The sequence below is a fragment of the Crocodylus siamensis genome, chromosome 3 (genome assembly GCF_052110815.1).
Source record: "Crocodylus siamensis isolate JL-2025a chromosome 3, ASM5211081v1, whole genome shotgun sequence".
NCBI lineage: Eukaryota > Metazoa > Chordata > Crocodylia > Crocodylidae > Crocodylus > Crocodylus siamensis.
In genome coordinates this window covers 14,974,391-14,995,265 of record NC_143397.1, presented here as the reverse complement: position 1 = coordinate 14,995,265, position 20,875 = coordinate 14,974,391, and the positions used below count along the sequence as shown (strand labels likewise).

Here is a 20,875-nt window from a genome sequence, read left to right as displayed (position 1 = left end):
GCACATCACAGCCTAGGGCTGCAAAGCATCTGGGATGCTGCAGGGACTCTGGTTTAACTTAAACCAGGAAGGGGTCTGGGACAGACATTGCATAAACCGGTTTGACTCAAATCAGTTAACTCTGATACTACATTCAACCAGATTTATCTTAAACCAGTTTCAGCCACTCTGAAACTGGTTTATGTGTACTGATCTTATGTTCTATTACAGGTTTAAACCAGTTTCTGATCACTTCACCCACATTATGTGTAATGTCTGTCCCTAGCCAGGGACACTAAAAAATGTAATAAGTGTTTCATGTTGGTTGGCTGGCTGTGAATTCTGTTCTTGAGATAAAAGCAACAAATGGATGTCTCTGGTCTTAATGATGTCATAAATTGCTCAAACTTTCATTTATTGCTCCAACTTTCAACTTACACTATTCTGTTACCATCACAGTCTTTGGACCCATTTCTAACCTTCTTACTAAATTTACTCTCTTAGGCACTGATTACGAACAGAAAGAAGCTAGCCTAAGAGCTGTTATTTCCAATAATTGATTACCATTATTCATCAGATTTGTTTAAGTACACTAGATAGACCTCTAATTTAATCATATTGATTTGTTCTAAGCACTCAATTTAAGCCACATCACTGAAGCATGTACGAACAAGGTTCACCTCGCCTAATGCAATTACTAGAGGTTTACAGCTGTCTCTGTGAACAAGCCAGCCCCTGTCTTTCATGGGTTAGTTACTCAACACCATTCAGAACATGTTATGTAAACCAGAAGTGACAGTGGTCATGGATGATACAAATCGGCCCAGGCCCAGTGGAGAAGGGGTAGAGCCTCTGCTGCAGAGAGACACTTGCCTTTCTCATCCAATGGAGAGCTCTGTCAAAGCCATCTCTCTCATAGAGAGGTCCTTAGGGGCTAGGTAGAAAGGCCTGGTAGGACCTCATCTGTAGCCACGTGAGCAGGGAGAGAAGTCCAAGAGGTCAGACAAATAACGGTCTCTGGAATGGCAGATCTTAAAGATCAACAAATTGCTAATAGTGTTTTGTCTATAGGAACAGGAGACTAGAAGGGGTCTCCTGGCTCCTTGAGTCCTTGTGGTCTTTCCCATATTGTTACATTTGTTGAAAAAGGCATTCTCCAAAAAAATGTCATCCAGTTCTAATACAGAGCTGACAGCTACATTGTGTTCATGCCCATCACTAATATGGTGTAAATCAAGACACACCTCTCTGTGCTCCACATTCAGTAGCTGTAAAACAGGGATAGTAACAGGTATCCCACTGGGTAGTATGAAATCAGGCAATGGAGCTGCCTTAGAGCAGTGATTCTCAACCAAAGTGCTAGGGCACCCCAGGATGCCATGAGATCTTTTTTAGGTGCCATGGGGTACCATGCAATATTAGCACTGTTAGGTGTGCAAACTCATGTATGATTCACAAGATAAACCCAAAGGGTGCATCCACATATGCAAGCACGTGCACTTGCAGCAGCTCAAATAGAAGCAGTACAAATTTGAGCCAGGGCTTTTTGCCTCAGCGTACGTGCCTGAACATGCACTTTGGTGTGGGGCAAATTTTGCCACTTGGGGCAAAATAACCCTGCCTGGCTCCTCCCAGATCTGCAGCCAGGGGGAGCTAGAGCCCAGGGCAAGCACCTGCACTGTCCCCAGCAGGATAAAAAGCTGCCCTGTCCTGGCCCCATGAGTACAAAAATCTTCCCTGGCAAGTAGGTCAGCCCTACTTGCTCTCAGGAGCTTCTGAGGCCCAGCCAGTTGGTACCTGGGGACACTGCCCCTTGTGCCAGCTGGACTGCTGTAGCAGCCCTGAGAGTTCCCTGCACCCGTTACCCACTGCAGCAGTCTGGCAGTGGGGGCGGCTGCCTGGCTGTGACCTGCTGCGCACCTGTCAGACCCAGATGGGGACTGCATGGCCAGTAGAGGGCTGTGACTACAGCTGCCAGTGGGCTTTGACTACAGAGTTGGCCTTTGTGCAGCACTACTGCCATACGTGCCTCTGCCTGGCCATCTGGGTAGCTATTGCCCAGAAGATGTTTCCACTGTGGTGGCCTGCTTTGAACTGTCAAAGCATGTCTTCCTGGCCCCATTTGGCCAGGAGGTCAGCCACAGCCAGCTGGGTCCAAGGTGCCAGCTCTGAGCAGGCAGGGTCCTGCCACTGGCCTCCCTACAGGGATTCTGGTGTTCTCTATTGGAAAACTGAAAAACCCCTGATAAAAAAATCCCAAAGCACTCTGTTAAATACCCCGAAATCCATGATCCTCCACAACTAAAACAAAAGACCACTGTAGAGAGAGAGAGAGAGAGAGAGAGAGAAAGCGTGAGCGCAGCCAGTTGGGCAATGTTTTATTGATATATCTACAGTATTAAAGCAATCTGGAAGCCTACCAGTGTCTCTATCGTCATAATAAAGTGAATTCTAAATACCCATATGTTTTTGCTGGCCCCCAAATGCCTTCCACAGAGCCTACCAATCCCCAGCCGCCCAGACTGCTGCCCCGCCTGGCCCCATTCCCCGCCAGCTCCTGCAGCCCCCCTAATGGCTGCCCTGCCCACTCCCCCAGACTCCTCAATGGCTGCCCCACCCAGCCTCATCCCCCACTTGCACCCCCAGCCCCCTGATGGCTGCCCCCCTCACCCCCACCCTCTGGCACTTAAAAAAAAAGAAAAGAAAAAAAAAGCCTCTCCTCACCCCAGGAGCAGGGGCTCTGGGGGCTCCAGGGCCTCCTGGCAGAGCCCCGCCCTACTCAGCATGGGGCAGTGAGGGGCAGCAGGGCCTGGGCTGGGGCCTCTGGGGCTGTCACCTGCCGGTGACTGTGGGGGGTTGGTTTTTTTTACTTGCTGGGATGCTGGGACCTGAAGGGGCAGTGATGGGGGGGTTTGGACAGGTGGGGGGGATGGGGATGGGCAGGGCAGTGATGGGGAGGGGATGGGCAAGTTTGCAGCGTGGGGAACATTTTCTTGTTCCTGCACATGCCTCTTGCACCATCTCAAAGGGCTTTGAGACGCTGCAAGACGCATGTGTATGCTCGTCTGGATGTGCCCAAAGAGTTCAAATAGGAATCCATAATGTTAAAATCATTCTGGCCTCTTGTGGGCTTTCTGAGGTCTTTGCAACAAAAGAATTGCTCTATTATTGTTCTGTCCTCAAAGAAAACAAGCGACAAGCTTCTGAAATGGGGTGCCACCAGATTCATTACAGCTCTGGAGGGGACCTGGAGATCAGAATCACCGCCTTCGAGTAACACCAAGGACACACCGTTAGGCACACCCAAAGCAGACAGACAGCTTAGCTTTACTGTACCCTGTTCTACACCTCATCGTTTTCCCACCCCTGCAAAGATCTGTCATCATCACTGACCCTGTGAATGGCAGCAGAGGTGTCCCATTTCCAGGGTTTTCTCTGCACAATGTAATCATCACGGAGAAAGGTAATGCTGCTGGAGCTGCAGTCCCCCAAATCTACTATTTGAATTTCTACTATACCCTGGCAGGACATTAGAAGGGAAGGTGCTGAAAGACAGTTCTGAGGTGGGACAAAAGTACTGAGGTTCGGAGGCACAATTTGCAGAGCAGGAACTAGCCTCCGTGTGTGTGTGTGAGAAAGAGAGAGAGAGACAGCAAGAGAAGGGCAATTTTAATGATCTCTTGTCAGCAATACTGAGTATGGCATTTGAGTTTCGCAAGAGGAATACAGAAGTGGAAGCTTGGGTCCTCTGTGAAATAAAAGGCATCAAAAGATGAAGGGGAGGTTGCAGACTAAAGATTCAGGCAGCTGCAGTCCAGTGCCACATGCTAAAATATTTCCAAAGAAAGGATTGTTCTACATTATTAATGGGTCTGATGATTTATTCAGATAACTGTGCTTGGCTACTTATGAAATATGTTAAACACCCATCTTTCAAAATAATAAGAGGCAACGATAATGACAATATGGAAGGAAGATAGTTGCCTTATACTTTCAGAGTGTCCACCTCATTCTTGAATAAATCATTCTTGAATAAATCATTCAATATCCCAACTTTATCTAGTGCCTAAGGGTACAACCAGCCTCTAGCAGGTGACATAATGCAGTTTCCTACAAGAACATTTTCACAATTCAACTGGATAAAATTGTTCCCAACTGACATAATGCAGTTTCCTACAAGAACATTTTCACAATTCAACTGGATAAAATTGTTCCCAACAAGGCCAAGATTTCTTCTACATTTCTGACTGTTACGTTGTATGCTTTTCTTTGAAAATGATGTGTTTTTCTATAGCATGATGATGCTTTTGTGCTCTCTTTTCACTGCACCTGTAAATGCGTCGTTACTTTTGCATATGTAACTTCAAATTAACCAATAGCTGCAAAAGGAAATTCAAATCATGTCTGCAAGACCTGGGGACATCTTCACTGCATTGGCAAGAGCCTCCAGCCACGCAGGCCACAAGAACACAAATAGAGTTGCATGCTCAGAAGCAGGATTAGCAGGAGGCACTTTTACAATGTGCTGAAAGAACAGAAAACCAATGTGTGGTTTTTTCAGTCTTTTCTTCTGCTGCAGTAAAAAACCTGGCCTGGTTCTCATCCTACTTGCATTTCTGTTCATCAGGTTGCAACATCCTAGAAGTTAGTTTCATTACTACACAATGAAAATGCAAAACAGAGCTTGCTCTCTTCTAGACACTACAGTAAACTTGTCCAGTTAGCAAAGGGACTCGGTGTTGGACACTCCAATGCTGCAAAGTCTTAAGCACATGCTTAGCTCTATACTCTGTTCACTGCAGCCATGTGCACTGAATCTTAGGGCTGAAAGGGACATCAAGAGTCATCTAGTCTAAGCCCTACACACACTTATGCACACATATAGGTCTCTGCAGACCTCCTATATAGGAGACAGGGTTTGGGGATTCTAGGTTTTCATATCATTGAAGAAATTAGAGAAAGGACATTAAAACTAAAATTTATTTTGGCAGCTGAACTACCTAAACCAGTCAGCATGATGGGAGGTATACATTATTCCCAAAGTGAAATGTTATTGGGTAAAATTCTGCCAGGAAAAGCTTTTTTACCTACAGCAGGGAAAAGCTCTTTAAGTTACTGCCCATAATCAAATCCACTGTACATAGTGGAAACCTTCGGAGACAGTGACACATTTCCCTTCCAATAAAACAGAATTTTTTGGAGCAAACTAGCAGGTTTTCTTGGAAACCCACAAACTCAAAAGTGTTGGTGAACTCTGCAAACTGTTTGCTTTATTGCTGCAAAATGAGAGTCCTGCAAATGCAACTTGCTCTGGCAGGATGTGTTACTTCTATCACAAGATACAGGACACTTGCACTCTTATTACCTTAGTTGTTCTGTTAGAGAAGAATGTACTTTCCCATGAGATCAATCATGCACCCTGCATAAGTCTTAAAATTCCCTTAGGGAGCAGGGAGGGAAGTAGCAAAGAGGAGTTAGAAACCTACCTGCAAACAGCATCCTTCCCGTTAGCATTTCCGCCAGGATGCAGCCTGCAGCCCACATATCAATTGCTTTGGTGTAGTTGTTCGGGGAGAGAAGCAGGCGTGGAGACCGGTACCATTTTGTTACTAAGCCTTCAGAAAGATAACCCTGGAAGATTAAAAACATCCACATATAAATCACCTTGAAAGGCAGTTCATTCCACCTGCCCCTTAGCACTCAAAATACACAGTTTGGGAAGTGCTTCAGTTATCTTGTCCTGATAATTTCCCCCCAACATATCTTTTTTTTTTTCTAAAAGTACTGTGAAAAGCAGGAATGCCAAGAAAGATGATTGATACTGTAGGTAGCATCAAACTGTTCCATCCTTACTGTACCTGATTGGAAATAGTGAATTTGGTGAACCTGAAGTACCTAAAGCACAAGCATGTGTGCACACACCTGCACACATACACACACTAAATTGCAGAGTGCATGTGATTGCATTCATCATATACCTTTGACAGCTCTACCTTTCCTCTGAAAACAAAGCTTTTCCACTGAAACTATCACTAACATTGCACGTACCCTGACAGGTAGCTTTAATGACAGCTAGACAGGTGAACAACTGCATTTACTCTGGCTGTCTGGCAAGTGACTATATCCCTAGCGAACAAAAATCAAATCATTCTCTTATTCTTGCTGCTGGTTCTCCCTCTCAGTCCCTGCCTGTGTTCATTGTGCCCTTCACTGGTAGACCACAAGCTTTTTAGGATGTGGACTGACATTCAACATGAGCCAGACATTCAGAAGAGCTCAGTGCCCACAACTGGAGCTGCGTGAAGACACCCAGTACAGTGCCTGTCAAGCTCTTGAAAATCTAGAGTTGTGTATTGATATGGCATCCAATGCCATGGACTTCCAGCCTGACTCAGACCTTTCAGTGCTCTTGCAATGTAAAAACATTAAGATATGAATAGGTTTTCTTCTAGACACTTCCTATCAAGGGTGGATATTCACCCTCAGTGACACTACCTGGATGACTATGCAACTACAGTAGGAGAGCCACATGTGATTCTTGCCCCTTGCAGAATACTGGCTAAGGGCCACGTTTTCAAAAGAGCTAAAGCTCTTATTTAGATACTCAAGACCATATTTCCCTTCAATAATGCTCAGCAGCCTGCAGCTCCTCTCATGACACAGTGCCAGCCTCTCAGAGGAGCACCAGACTCAAACTCCTGAGAAGCTCTGAATATCTAGCCCCTGCCCAGATGGCCATTCTGGCCCCATTTTTACCACTTCTGAGTTCTGGCTAATTAACTATTTTCTTCGGTCAGCACCCAGTGCTTGAAGTCCTGGGTTTGACTGGCATTGGGATATGAAGGCGTGGGTGACAATACTTTGGCTCCTGGATCTTTATTCAGGCAGCCAAAGAAGTGGCTTGGTTTTAGAAAAGTCTAACACTCAACAGGTCCCCTTGACTTCTCAATCACACTCTAACCACCTGGACAGAGTACATATCAGTATGAGTACATACGAAATCTTATGAAATAGGCTGTTGTCTATGAAAGCTCATACCCCTCTGGACCAGTTAGTCTCAAAGGTATTACCTGCTCTAGGTCACTGAAGGCCACATAAGGATCTCAGCCTCTGATTCAATCAACATTATGGAAGATCCTGATGATATCTAGATACTCAAAATGTATTACCATTATTAAACCTCTTCACAATGACATGACAACAAACGCCCTAGCAGAAATGGACCCCTTCACTATTACAACTCAAATCAAGCAAGGATATGTGATCGTACCAACACATTTTTCTCTATATGTCACAGCTATTCTGCACCTCACTGCTGATAGACTTCCATCTGAAGTCAGTATCCAGTATCACGTGGACAGAAATCTCTTTAACATCAACCAGTTATGTTCCAAATCCAAGGTAACTAACACCTCCATTACACTGGCGAGTGTGTTGTGTGTGCTCACTCAATTTAAGAGCTCCAAGTCACTCGATTGCTTTGTGAACTGAATCAAATGCTTGGACTCACTATCAACTTCACAGAACCCAAGATCTTTTACCAACCCACCACAAACCAATTAGCAGCTTCTCTACATATCACAATAAGAGGGGAATCCCTGGAGAATGTTAAGCATTTCCCCTACCTGGGTAGGCAGCTTTCCCAAACATAGACAACACTAGATAAAAGCTACCAAGGCTGACTTTGGATGTCTCCAAAAGCATGTCTTCATGGCAGCCAGATGCAAAACAAACTTCTTGTCGACTAGTCTGTTGTCATTTCTACTCTGTTGTACAGATGTAAAACTTGGACAACATATTGGAAATACCTGAAATCTTTGAAATGTTACTGTTAGCAATGTCTTCAGAAAATCCTCCATATTAACTGGAAGGGCAGAAGAATGAATGCCAGCATTCGCCTCAATGGTGCCGTGATGTATGACAAGACAAACTCACCTCACTATGGAAGCAAATAGATGAGCAAGAGAAACAAAGGAAAAGAGCTGTGACCCCACATCACCAGGATCTACTCCTTCCTCCCAGAACTATTCGTCACAACCACAACTGAACATGTGGATCTCATATTTGCCACCTCAGTCATACACAGATTCACTGATGACTTCCCTAATTACTGGAAGACTGTCATCCACGTATTGAGGAACTGATGATGATGACAATAATCCTGCCTTAACTTCTGCTTATATTAAATAATAATCACTGCATTCAAGACTGCCTTTCTTGTAATCCAGTAGTATCTTCCAGATTCCTTCATTTACTCCTATTTTGGGTGCATCCCCTCTATAATAAATTACAAGCTGAGGCTTCATTTTGGAATTGCAACACTGATGATAATTCCATAATTACTTAATACAGCTGGAAACCATGATTAGCAGGACTGTTGTGTTTTAATTCAGAGTTTTCATTATAAACAACGCAGACATAGGACAAGGATGACAGTGCTCAGTTGGAGATGACAACAAATTACTGTGGTAGTGCCTAGAGAGCCCAATTCTGTATCAGTGAGTGATTTATGTTAGGTAGGTGTGTGCCACTAGATGGCACTCAGGAATACAAAACCCAAAATCTCAATCTTGTATACAGCAATGGCTACATCTTTTTACATGGAGTTTTTAACATGAGTCCATTGTATGACATACTGAATGACAACAGACTGTCCCTACATCAAGAATTTCATGATCTAAGATTTACACATGGAAGAAGGGAGTAAACAGATAAAAGGAAGACAAGTTAACAGCAGAGATGGATTTGTATATGTTGGCAGACTAACCAATGCCAAACAATGATTTGTACAAAAAATAGAGAAATTGTAATAAGAAGTACCCAAAGCTTCAATGGATTCAAAAGGGAAGAGAGTGGTAGCTTTGCAAGGTAAAATGGGTAGACATATAGGCTACAGCAGTGGTTCCCAATTTGGTGCCTGTGAGCACCGTAGCACCCGCCCCACCCCGCCAAGGTTTATTCGGGTGCGCATGCTCATTTTCACGATCAGTAAAAATAATTATTCCAACAAATAATGCTGTCACTGCTGACTGAACTCAGAACAGCAACACTTCAAAAAAAATTTCAGAGGCTGTACACAATGGCTGTCAAAAGAAGACTGAGTCAGTCTGGGAAGGGAGTCAGTCTGACTGTGGCACTTACTACTCCCTCCCCAAACGAGACTGTGCAGATGCACATATCCGGGATTCTGAAGTCTAAATTGTAATATTCATGTTAGCGCCTGCTGCTTTTTCTTTTAAATTCAAATATGCCCTTGGGCACATAAACATTGGGAACCCCTGGGCTAGAGAAAGAAGTTACACATAAACTGGTTTAAGCGATCAGAAACTGGTTTAAACCTGTAACAGAAGTTCAGTGCACATAAACCACTTCCAAAATGGCCAAAATCAGTTTAAGATAAACCTGGATGGATGTAGTATAAGAGACTTAACTGTTTTAGGTCAGACTGGTTTATGGAACTTCTGTCCCAGATCCCTTCCTGGTTCAAGTTAACTCAGTCCCCCAGCATCCCAGGATGCTTTGCAGCCCTGGGCTATACTGTCTGCTTCAGTGGAGCAGGGACTGCCTCACCCCTCTGCTCCTTAGTCTGCTTCCTGCTTCCATCTGTCAGCCCATAGGGACACGGGGGCAAGGAACAGACCCCCAAACTCTGCTCACCGGGGTCTACACAGCATGTGGGGGGAGGGAAAGCCAGTGTGGTGGGGGCTTTTCAACCCTTGTAGCCATCCTCCCTTCTCCTTTCCAGCTGCTGATTGCTATAGTGGTTGCCCCAGGAGGGAGGGAGAGTCCTCCTGGTCGGATGCCTGCCCCTGCCGTGCAGCATGGGGGCACCAGGGATCCCACTCGTTGGAGGGCTTCCCCCTACTGAAGACCAGGGTCCCCCAGCCCAGGGCAGCCCCAGGGAGCTGGGGGAGTTCTTCCCCACCCCAACCCCAGAGCTGCTTGCCTGAGCTGCTGCGAGTCTCAAGAAAGAGAAAGAAATTCTCCTGCTCCTCTGCAGCTAGTTTTGCCTCTGCTCCTGCAAGTCTGAGGCAAAGCTAGTTGCTGGGGAGTGGAAGATTTTCCCTCTGGTCCGTGGCTGCCCTGGGCTACCCCTGAGACTCCTAGGGGCTAAGGCAAGCAGCTGTGGGGTTAGGGTGGGGAAGAACTCCCTGGGCCACCCAGGCTGGGGGACAACTCCTGAGAGGAGGCTCCCCCAAGGTGGGCCAGCACCCAGACAGGGGGCTCCTCAAACCCCTGCAAAGAGACAGCAGAGGGTTGGGGACACTTGGCTGGGCTGGCAATGGCCAGCAGGCTGGAAGATATGCTTTAGCTCCTAGCTCCCTGCCTATTGGCCTGGGTCAGTGTAGGCCTCCCTCTGCCTTTCCTAACTGAAAACAAAAGGTCATTTCAGTTGGTTATCAGTTCAACCTACACAGCTTAGAGGAAGCTGCAGAGATTGAATCGATTCTTTCTCAGGCTTTTTGACGGTCTGTACCCTTAGCCCTAATGCATAAGGATGGCTAGAAAAGTGCTCCTGAAAAATGTTGATTGAGGATAAGGAGAAACCAAGTCAAAAGTGCTTTAGTGGAATGCTTTGCTGGTGGGAAATGCAGTTTGTCAAAAATTGAGATGTTTTATGAGAACATATCAATGGCAACAAAGTTTTTTGATGGGGAAGTACTAAAACAAATAAATGAAACTCTTATTTTCTTCTAACATTATAAATCATTTTATTTCACTGCTTCTTACATTAGATTGTTTTATGTTACACTACGCCTTGATATTATTCAAAATGAAATGATTCAAAATGATTGCAATGAATTGTTTAATTATTCTGATTAGAATATTTTTTTAAATATTTCCATTCCATGAAAATGTCAAAAGTTTTGAAGTTGGGTTTTTGGTTGTAGCCGTGTTGGCCAAAGGACGGAGGTAGGCAAGGTTCTTTGGGTAGACCCGAAGAACCCTGCCTGCCAAAGTTTTGATGTTTCCTTCTGATTTTGGAGCAAAGCGGATTTTAAAATACCGGGATTTTCTGCAGAAAGGAAATTCTAATTTCTGCACAACTCAAATAACAAATCAGTCTGCAATGCTGAAGATGGGGAATGGTAGTATAGGGGATAACACAATGAAGGGCCGAAGGCATAGAAGTGGCCAAATTCACCTGTTCCCTGGCCTGAAATGACTGGATTCCCATTACATTTCTATCTTTCTGAACCTACGTCCCAATGGGACAGCTGAATGTGGAGCCAGTCAGTATTCCACATGATATTTCTGTAAATAGGGAGTTGAGACTGACTGCTGGTCAAGCACTGCTGCTGAAAAGATAGTGGAGGAAGGCCTATGAGGAAGGCAAGTCAGGGGGAGAGAGCAGAAAGGGGTCCACACAACAAAGCTTGTTTTTTGTTCTGCATCAGAATGAAAAGTTGAAATTCCAACATTTTTAACAGAACAGGAACATTAAAAAATTTCCATCTTGAACCTTCCAATCACTGTTTGCTTATATCACTTAATAGGAAAACATTTTTGTTGAGGTTGAAAGGCATTTAGCTCATGCTGAAACAATACAAAATAGCAAATATAAATAAAAATACAGAGCAGGAGTCAAAACAGAACAAAGGGATAGAGTTGAAGCAAGACATTTTTTGCTTTCGAGGAATGAAATTGTTTGAAATGAGCAAGTCAGAATGATTCAGTTTCATACTTTTCTGGAAAAATTCTGATCTTGGTTAACAGTCCCATAAAGGCTTTCTGCGTCAACAAAACTACCTTTTCCAACCCAACGTGTTTATATCCTTTCAGCTTCTGACTTCTCGTCTTCTCTTCCCGAGAGCTGTTTGCACAGTGGAGGATATACTGCAGACATGCCAACAATTCCATTCTTTTTTTCATTTTTAAAAGAGTACAGAGATAGCAAGCCAGACTCTACTAGCAATAGGCCACCCCAGAGGATGCCTTACAGGGTTTCCGGTGCCGGGCACGGTATCAGTTCACATTCGTGAACCCTAAGGTGCCTCAGGTTTTCCTAACTTGCAGGGCCTATGAGCAATTTGACAGGGGTTCAAGGACTAATGTGCATGCAATGAAGCAGATTATATCTTTTGACTGTCAGGGCAGAGCTGCAGCCCCTCCACTGAGTTTAGTCCCTTCTTCTCCTTGTTGCCCTCATCCTTATTATGGAAATTCTGCCCGGCCAGAAATGCAGCAGTCCACTCTCCTACCAGAATACCATATTTTCTCGCATAAAGCACAGATTTTGCTCCCCACCCTCCCCAAACCAGCTGCTGGAAATGGGGGGGTGTGCATTATAAGCAAGGAAATATGGTAACAGCAGTTTCTGCCATTTAAGCTTCTGCCGGATTAACGTGCAAGTAACCCTGCCTGCGATCCACAGAGAGAAACAAAATGAGCAGACTCAGCTCCCTGGCTCCTGTTACTTGGTTACTTACTACAAAGAAAGAGCTTTAATTTGCTTTTCAAAAACTAGGTACATATCTTATTCCAGGCGCTGTTGTAGATAGGAAAATATGGTATTAAGATTGAGCATCCCGGTATTTTAAAGATTGTGGAGACCTGTAGGCCTTAGGGTACAGCTCCCCAGCAGACATGGTGGTAACCACAGGCTGCTTTCAATGTCCTTGAAGACTGAAATTATCCCACAGGTCAAACTTTGGCCACCTGTGATCTAAACCCTTTAAAAGGATGCCTGTGGTCTGTGCCAGGGCTTAGCTAGTAAGAAGATCCTGGAAAGAAAGCAACCTGGGAGCTATCAACTGGGGAAAGAACAGAGCAGGCTTCAGGGCATTCTGTGCACCCAGGATTGCCCGGGAAGTAGGAGAGACCCTTGCTATCAATGAAGCAGCACTAATGTCTGCTCTGAGGGAAGCTGAGGTGGGAAGAGAGACTAGAAACTGCCCTGTTTAAGCAGATAATTGTGAGACTGGAGTCTGGCAAGAAGCAAAAGGCCTGCAGCAAAAACAAACAACTCCATTAACCCAGGGAGAAGATGGAAGCAGGCCAGCATGGAGAGCCAGCCTCAGATGAAGGCAGCCTGAAGACACGCTTGGGGAATATCAACCATTAAGGATCTAAAGGATGGACTATGGCATCTTCTCCAGTCCAGCAAAACATGGCTGTTCGAGAAAAGGCTCTTGCAGAGAAGGGTGCCAAGCCAGAACCCTTGCTTGCATGCACCTCATCCTCTGATCTACATGCAATGAGTGTCAAGGACAAAGAATAAAGTTTCACTCCCAGGGCAGGTTATGCTGACCACTTGTGACCCCTAAAGCGGGTAATATTAGCATTAATTGTGAATCCCTACCTCATGCCAGCTGGGGAAGTTCTGTAGCACAATACTAGCTCACTATGGGCAGTGGGAGTAAAACTGATTGCTGTGTGAAAGAGTTGCCCCCTTGATAATCAAGATAAAGTTTAAATTCATCATTGGGGCATTTGCTTTGGAGCTGTGTGCATCACTGCAACCTGGCCTAGGGAAGAAATCCATTGACCTACAAAAGGCCGGTGTGCTATCCAGAGATTAAGAGAAGAAAACTGCAAATTGGATCCCCAGCGTGCTCTTCCCAGCTCTGCTCCTGAGCTCTTATGAAGCAAATCAATCGACTTCTCTGCCTCCCAGAAACGCCCCCATCACTGGTAAGCACTGCTACTGCCCAAGCCCCAAAAGAGCATTGCAACGCTTGTTCGTAAAGCCCTTTGAACTTTGGGTGCATTTCTCTACGTAAGTCTAAAGCAATCCACAATCCTGGTAGAAAGTGCATCGCGTGGATGTGCTCTTACACCATGCTAGGAAGCAAGCTGTACTCAGAATCAGCGAGGCCATCCTGAGCTGCGGAAAATGGTTGCTTAATGTGTGTTTATCCCTTCAACAAAAGGATCTCAAAGAGGGGAGAAGATAACATTCGCTTGCTGGGCCGAGGTTAGCAGCGAGGCCGGCTGGGGTCAGCACTTCAGCACGCTCCTGTTTATAAGAGCTGGTTTAAAAATGTTTATCGTGTGATCAGCCAATTTGAGAACAGAAAAGGTCAGCTGTACAAACACACAGCACGTCCCACGGAGCCAGGAGAAGAACGGCAGAGCTGCCGAAATGGCCGAGCAAAACACGCCGGCTTGTCTCCTCCTCCAGCTCCCGTAAGGCACCTAAGCAAGGAGCCAGGCAGTTCAAGCCAGTGCTACGCAACTGATGCAGCAGTGACCCTTTTTTTGGCTATTCCAGCTGCTCTTGTACAGGTTAAGGGCAGTGTTTAAGCCTGTTCCTGCCTCAGTGCATTCAAGAAAATAAAGTACTGGAGGTCTTCTCTGAATTATCCTTGCACATCCCTGCCATGGACAGCTGGAAGGAGAAGGTTAGGACATGAGCCTGAGACACAAGAGACCTGGGTCCAGTTTGTTGTTATAGGTTTCCTGTGTGACCTTGGCTAAGTCACTTAGGGACAGATCCCCAGAGGAACTAGCATGTGGTGGCACGCAGTGATCCTAAGTCTAACTTTTAGGCCTCATGCTCCAGAAACGGGATTTACAGACCCTGGTTACAAGCCTATGTGCCCTCTACACCGGGGAGAGGTAGGTGTGTAAGAACAGCATCCACAACAGCCAACATGCAGGGTTGTGCATGCACAGGGTCACCTCTGCTAGCCAGTGTGATGCACTATGAGGGGGGTAGGTGTGGCATCCCACCCTTATCCTTGACTTTGGGACCTGCTTGCCACCTTACCTAAAGTTAGCTGGCTGGGACCCACATCTCAAAACCCCTTCTGCATTTATGCAGCTAAGCCAGTCATTTGTGTATAGCTAGCCGGCTCACTCTGCTTTTAAAGCACAACCAGCAGAAGAACAGGTGGTGCCACTTTTTATATGACAGCTTAATCATTAGCACATTAACCCAGGTAGTAGAAGATCTGGGTTTAGCCCCTTCTCAGCCTGAGAAAGTCTCAGCATCCACCTCCTGCCTCCTAGAAGAGTGCCCCTCGCCACCAGGCTGTGGGCTGGGCAGTGACAGGGAGGCACTCTCTTCTTGAAGCTTTAAGAAGGAAGGAGGGCACTCCTGGGCCCCGCTCCCTGCTCCAGGGACTGTTTCTATATTGAGCATTAAAAAGCCACTGGATGGACGACAGACAATGTTGGGTGCTAGGACTGGTGTCCAGGCCTCTCCCTCTTCCCCCTGCCCCAGGAAGTGGTCCTTCTCACTCTCTCTCTGGCCCGATGAATCTCAAACTCCTTTCTGCACCATGACCCAGTTTCAATAGGGAGGAAGGAAGGTGTCCCCGAGTCAGACCAGGCTATAGCCTAGTGGTTAGGGCCCACTGCGGGCAATGTGGACTGTACCCCCCAGGCTGAGGAGGGCACTCAATCAGGTCTCCCACTTTCCAGATGAGTGAGCACTCTGACGACAAAAATAACATGACATTGGGCACCCCACCACTCTTTCCAGACCCTCTTCCTTTCCCTCCCCTGTGCACTTCTACAGCAAAGTGTCCGTGGCTGCTTTGAGCTGAACTCAGAGCTATCCGCATGTGGTAGATGTGTGCTCTGAGCAAAGCTCCCAGATGGAGCCACTCAAAGGACCTAACAACACAGAAACCTAGTTTGGGGATCCCAACTGGCCTTAAACAAATCAAAAGAAATGCAAAAATTTAGAACTCCAATTTCTCAGTTGGTCTCATAGAAGGTATCATTTTAGAACAAAGAGTTCTAGATTTTTGCATTTCTTTCCGTCTCAGACCAACACAGCTACCACATACATCCCTTAAATAGATCAATACACCCAGCTCAGCCAAGATGGCAGTAACTCTAGGCATGCACAGCAGCAAAACTTTAGGTGCCTAAGTAAGTTTGTTGGCAAAAATGTAGGCACCTACAGCCTTTCAGGTGTAAGCTGTAGATTGGGGTTTTGCGGACTATTTACTTGGACTCAGGTGCCCAAGTAATGATGATAATTACACTTCCCCCAACTTTCCATAGAGGGATCTACAGAAAAAAGGAAAAAATCAAGGCAGCAAATGGCATTTGTTGTTGTTGTTTAAGCTACTGCTTAGCACCCAGATCCTGTCTTCGCTTTCTTACCTCAGCCAATCAGTGGGCATCTTTCAGAGACAGGCCCTGGAGCACTGCTAACTGAACCGTTAAAACTTCAATCTCCTTTTTCATCAATTTCATTGATTGTTAAGGGCTGGAAGGGACCACAGAAGTTTACTGGGTACAGCCCCCCAGCACAAGGCAGGAAAGACTGCTGGGGTCAGGTGAGCCCAGCGAGGTGACCGTCTGATCTCCTCTTGAAGATTTCCAGGTAAGGCGATTGTACTACGTCTGGAGGAAGCTTATTCCAGTCTGTACGCTCTGACTGTGAAGAAGTTTTTCCTAATGTTAAGCCTGAAATGGTCTACCCGGAGTTTGTGGCCGTTACTCCTGGTTTTCCCCAAGGGTTCCCTGGTGAACAGTTATTCACCGAGACCTTCATGTTGCCCCGATGCTGCTACCAGGTCCCCTCTCAGCCTTCTCTTTTTTAAGCTGAAGAGGACTGAGACCCAAGTCACTTAGCCTTTCCCCATATGGCCTGCTATGCAAGTCTCTGATCATACGGGTGGCTCTTCTCTGGACTCTCTCAAGCTTGTCCACATCCTTGTTGAAGTGCAGCCCAGAACTGGATGCAGTACTCCAGCTGCGGTCTCACCAGTGCTGAGTAGAGCAGAAGAATCGTCTCCTTGGCTTTGCTGGAGATGCATCGATCGATGCATGCCAGAGTATTGTTTGCCCTACCGGCTACAGCATCACACTGGCGACTCACATTCATAGCGTGGTCTAGTATTACCCCCAGGTCCCTTTCAGTTGTGGTACAGGTCAGATTGGCACCACCAAACGTGTAAGTACGTTGGGGGTTGTTCGTCCCCAGAGGGAGAACTTTACACTTCTCAATGTTGAACTTCAACCAGTTCCAAACCGTTGAAAAGCCCCGGACCAGGCACGGACCCCCAAGGGACACTACTGGCCACTTCTCCCCAGGACGACACAGATCCGCTCATTAGAAGTTTCTGGCTCCTACCCTACAGCCAGTTTCCCGCTGAGAAGTTAAGCCCACAATCCTCTGATTTTCCTGTGAGAACATCATGGGATACCAGATCAAAGTCTTCTTGAAAGTCAAGGTGTATATATATATATATGTTGTCGACCTTCTCCCTCTTACCCAGGTGGCGAGTTGCCTGGTCGTAGAAGGAAATGAGACTGGTAAGACATGCCCTGCCCATGTTGAAGCCATGCTGGCTGTCATTCAGAATCCCCCCTTCTGCAAGCCTATCGCACATAGACTCCTTGATGAATTTTTCCAGGATTTTCCCTTGGACAGAAGTTAAACTAATTGGCCAACAGTTGCTCAGGTCCTCTCTCCTCCCCTTCTTGAAGATAGGCACAATATTGGCCCCTCCCAGTCTTCAGGGACTTGTTTTGGAGCTTCTTCTGATTTTGTTTCTGCTTTTCATCTTGTGATTTCATCACCTGTTGCATTAACCATTTTGCCACCAGAAGTAAGAAACACATGGACCCAGACATTTCTGCTATCCACTTTCCAAATTCCTGTATATTTCTCAGACTCACAGCTTCCAACCCCAAGATGAAAGCAGAACCTGGTTACCTAAATCAGCTCCAAAAGCCCCCCAAAACTTCCCAATTAAGTTGTGACCTTATCCGAGGGAAGTATCATCAACGCAACAAGGTTTTTTTCACCACACCTGTCCCAAGGATGGCAATAAATTGTTAACAAATTTTGAGCAAAGTGGGGAGGGTGAAAAAGAATTTAAATGCACCCTTGGGTCATTCCAAGCAATGTGAGAAATGTATTGATTAATTGACAAAAACAAGATTAATTGTTGAAGATAAGCATAATCCTACAGGGTGAGTCTCTCTGCCATGGAGCGGTCTTGGTGGAAATCCTTCTTCAGCACTCGGACAGGAAAGCATGTGATCTGCACAGCAGTCCCACAGGTGTGAAGAGTTACCCTTGCCAATTCCTTCCAGGTACATTTCCTATTTATGGGTGGCTGGGAAACAGATTTTAATATTCTAATCAAAGATCCCAGATTGGCTTTATTTAAACTTCTTTGTTGCACCCTGCCTCCCGAGCTGGATCAGACCAGATTCTTCTTTGTGGCTATGAAAGGTGTCACTTAACTGGGGATGCATACCTTCAGCAGCAGGATACTTCCTTACTGTCTTTCTTTTACACTCATGTGTCTCTCTCAATTTTTCTAAACCTTCTACCAACAAGCCATTCAATACTTCATGCATTTGCCATTGCAGCTTGCTGTATCTGGTTCCAGAAGATTTCGGCACTAAGATATTGGCTCCCCTTGAGATGTAGACACAGTCGCCTGGCTGTTTGTTTGGAGCCAGATAGAGGCCTACACATCACAACTGTTTCAGTTCTCTGATAGCCACATATGTCATGAATGTCATTTCAGTGCCCACAGCTGCCCCCACAAACACAAGCACAGCAACTGAATGCTGGAAAGGAGAGAACCACCAGCATTACACTGCGGTTCAAGAGCTGGCCTGGGTTCAGGCTCTGAAGATTTCTAACAGCTTCTTCTGCTCCTTCAGTCCTTCTGGTAAACTTATAACAAGTTAAATTAAAGCTACACAGCAGACAACGAGACTGAAAACTGCTTTGCACTTAAACAGTCTATGTACCTGACTGCAGACAACTGGAATTTTTTTACAGTGTAAGCAGTAGGCAATAACTCGGGAGTGACACTCTGTTGTGCAGTCAAGTGAATTATGCACTTATCCAGCAGGCAGGGGAGTTGACTTTATAGGATTTTATCTGCAGAACATATTGCTCAAATAATTTTTGTTTGTATGTCTGCACTGAAGGTTTCCATGACAAACTTTGAGCCTTCTGCCAAATACTGAAAACTGAAAAAATAATACATCCCTTATGCGAGTTGTACTTTGGGGCTTTAAGCTTCCAGTTTCCTTTTGCCTCTCTACCCAGACTACAACCTTCCTCAGGTAGGGAGAGGAGCTAGAGATAAGTATTCTTAGGCATAATGCATTTAGGGAGATGCAGTCTGGCTGGTGAGCATAGCCCATAAAGGAAAATGAAAGCACGAGGCACCTGAACAAAGCATGGCATCATTTTGAATCGGAGTATTTTTGGTTTAATTATTTTGCTGGAAACTTCAGTTTTCAGGTGTGCAATTTTTTTTCAAGGAAAACATTTACATTTTTCAGCTAAAAGTGTCATTTGGTCAAAAATTTGCCATTTTCTATCAAAAAAACAGTTCTCTTGGATGCGTTTTTTTGAGCGGGCTTGCTACTTGCGCACGTGCATGCTTGTCATTAATCACTAGGCTCCATGCTGGTACATCAGGAAAAATACTAGAACCTTCATTAAAAATTATGAGGATAAAGTATGATGTGTTAATATTTAAACCCTCAACTGAAAGGATTTCTAGGTGAAGAATTACATTTGCAATAAGTTAAAATCCAGAAGAGAGTTAGTGCACATTAGTGTAATGGATGATCCTGAAAAATGGGTCAACTACTAAAAAGCCCTATGTGGTCTCGTCATTATTCCTGGAAGCACTGGATAATACTGCCAATGATCAAGGGCACACTTGATCCATTTTTCTTCATAAAAGCAGAGAGCACTAAATATAACAGATGATGAAAGATGCCGGTGGGTTTTTTGTGTTTTCCCATAAATGCAGATTTTTGTTCTGATTTCTAAATGCACGAGTTGTCATTACTTTAATCAAGAGAATTTGCTTTTAAAAGCATATTTTAATTTCTCTCTCCCTGAGATACAAAGTAATTGAGACTGATAAGCAGAGAATTTGTGCTACTAGCTCATTTAATGCTCTTGTATTATTGGTAATTTTGCTGAATCAGATATAGCACAAAAGCCCCAACATATTATCAGATCAGAGTATTGGTTTTCAGACACTCCAATTATTCATTTCATTTGAGGCACTTTCCTTTATTGAAACATGCACTTGTTGAGTAAGCTATGGAAATGGCCAATTTGGGATGATCTGTTTTTATTTTCTCGAAATGCTCAGAAGCCATAAGTATCACAAACAAACCAAGAAATAAGAATAAAGAATCCAACATTAATCTGACTGATATTGATCCCTATACATATAGACAAAACAGGCTGTTCATTACCAAAAGCCATGCTTATTCAATTTGTGCTTCTCTCATCTCTCTCAGCCACCCACTGCCTTATGCTTCGACTGGAAGCTATGCAGGGCAAGGACATCTTTGTAACTCACAGCAATAAGGGGAAATACATGGGGGGGGGGCGGGGAAATCAACAGGCATGCATACAGTCTGATATCCACAGCAAAGCAGTAACCAAATATGAAGTTCACCCTGGGACTGCTGTGGCCTTCTCTCTTGTGAACATCTGCTATTAAACTACCAAGTAAGGATGGCTCCGAGTTTTAAACACTGGAGATATGACTCCATAAATGATGTCTGGTGAACATGGTGAGAACTGGATCACCACGGATGAGTATAATCTATTCTGAAGAAACAAGGTAGTTAAGGCAGGGGTGGGCAAGATGTGGGCCACGGGCCAGATGCAGCCCGCCAGGCCGTTCTATCCGGCCCACGAGGCCCCTACAAAATTTAGAAAATTAATATTTATCTGCGCCGGCTGCCTGTCATGCGGCCCCCGATGGCTTGCCAAAACTCAGTAAACAGCCCTCCTCCCAAAATAATTGCCCACCTCTGAGTTAAGGTAATGAGCCAAGCTCTAAAACTGAGCTTGGAAAGAAGCAACGAAGCAATGATTAAGGCAGGCACAATAATTTAAAAATATGTATGGGTTGCAAACATCAAGGAGGCAGAGGAATTAGAATCAACATGGTCCAAGGGGTCGAGAAAGGTACAGTGAGGCACA

The 20,875-nt window shown here is 45.2% G+C and overlaps 1 protein-coding gene across 4 annotated transcripts in view; it reads right to left on the bottom strand.

Moving 5' to 3' along the window:
• Positions 1-20,875, bottom strand: part of MAPK4 (mitogen-activated protein kinase 4) — a 142,081-nt gene that overhangs the window by 16,796 nt on the left and 104,410 nt on the right. For all 4 annotated transcript variants that reach the window (XM_090037787.1, XM_090037788.1, XM_090037789.1 and 1 more), the window contains exon 3: positions 5,466-5,610. In XM_090037787.1, the coding sequence (XP_089893913.1) occupies positions 5,466-5,610 (145 nt within the window). The remainder of the gene's footprint in view (positions 1-5,465; positions 5,611-20,875) is intronic.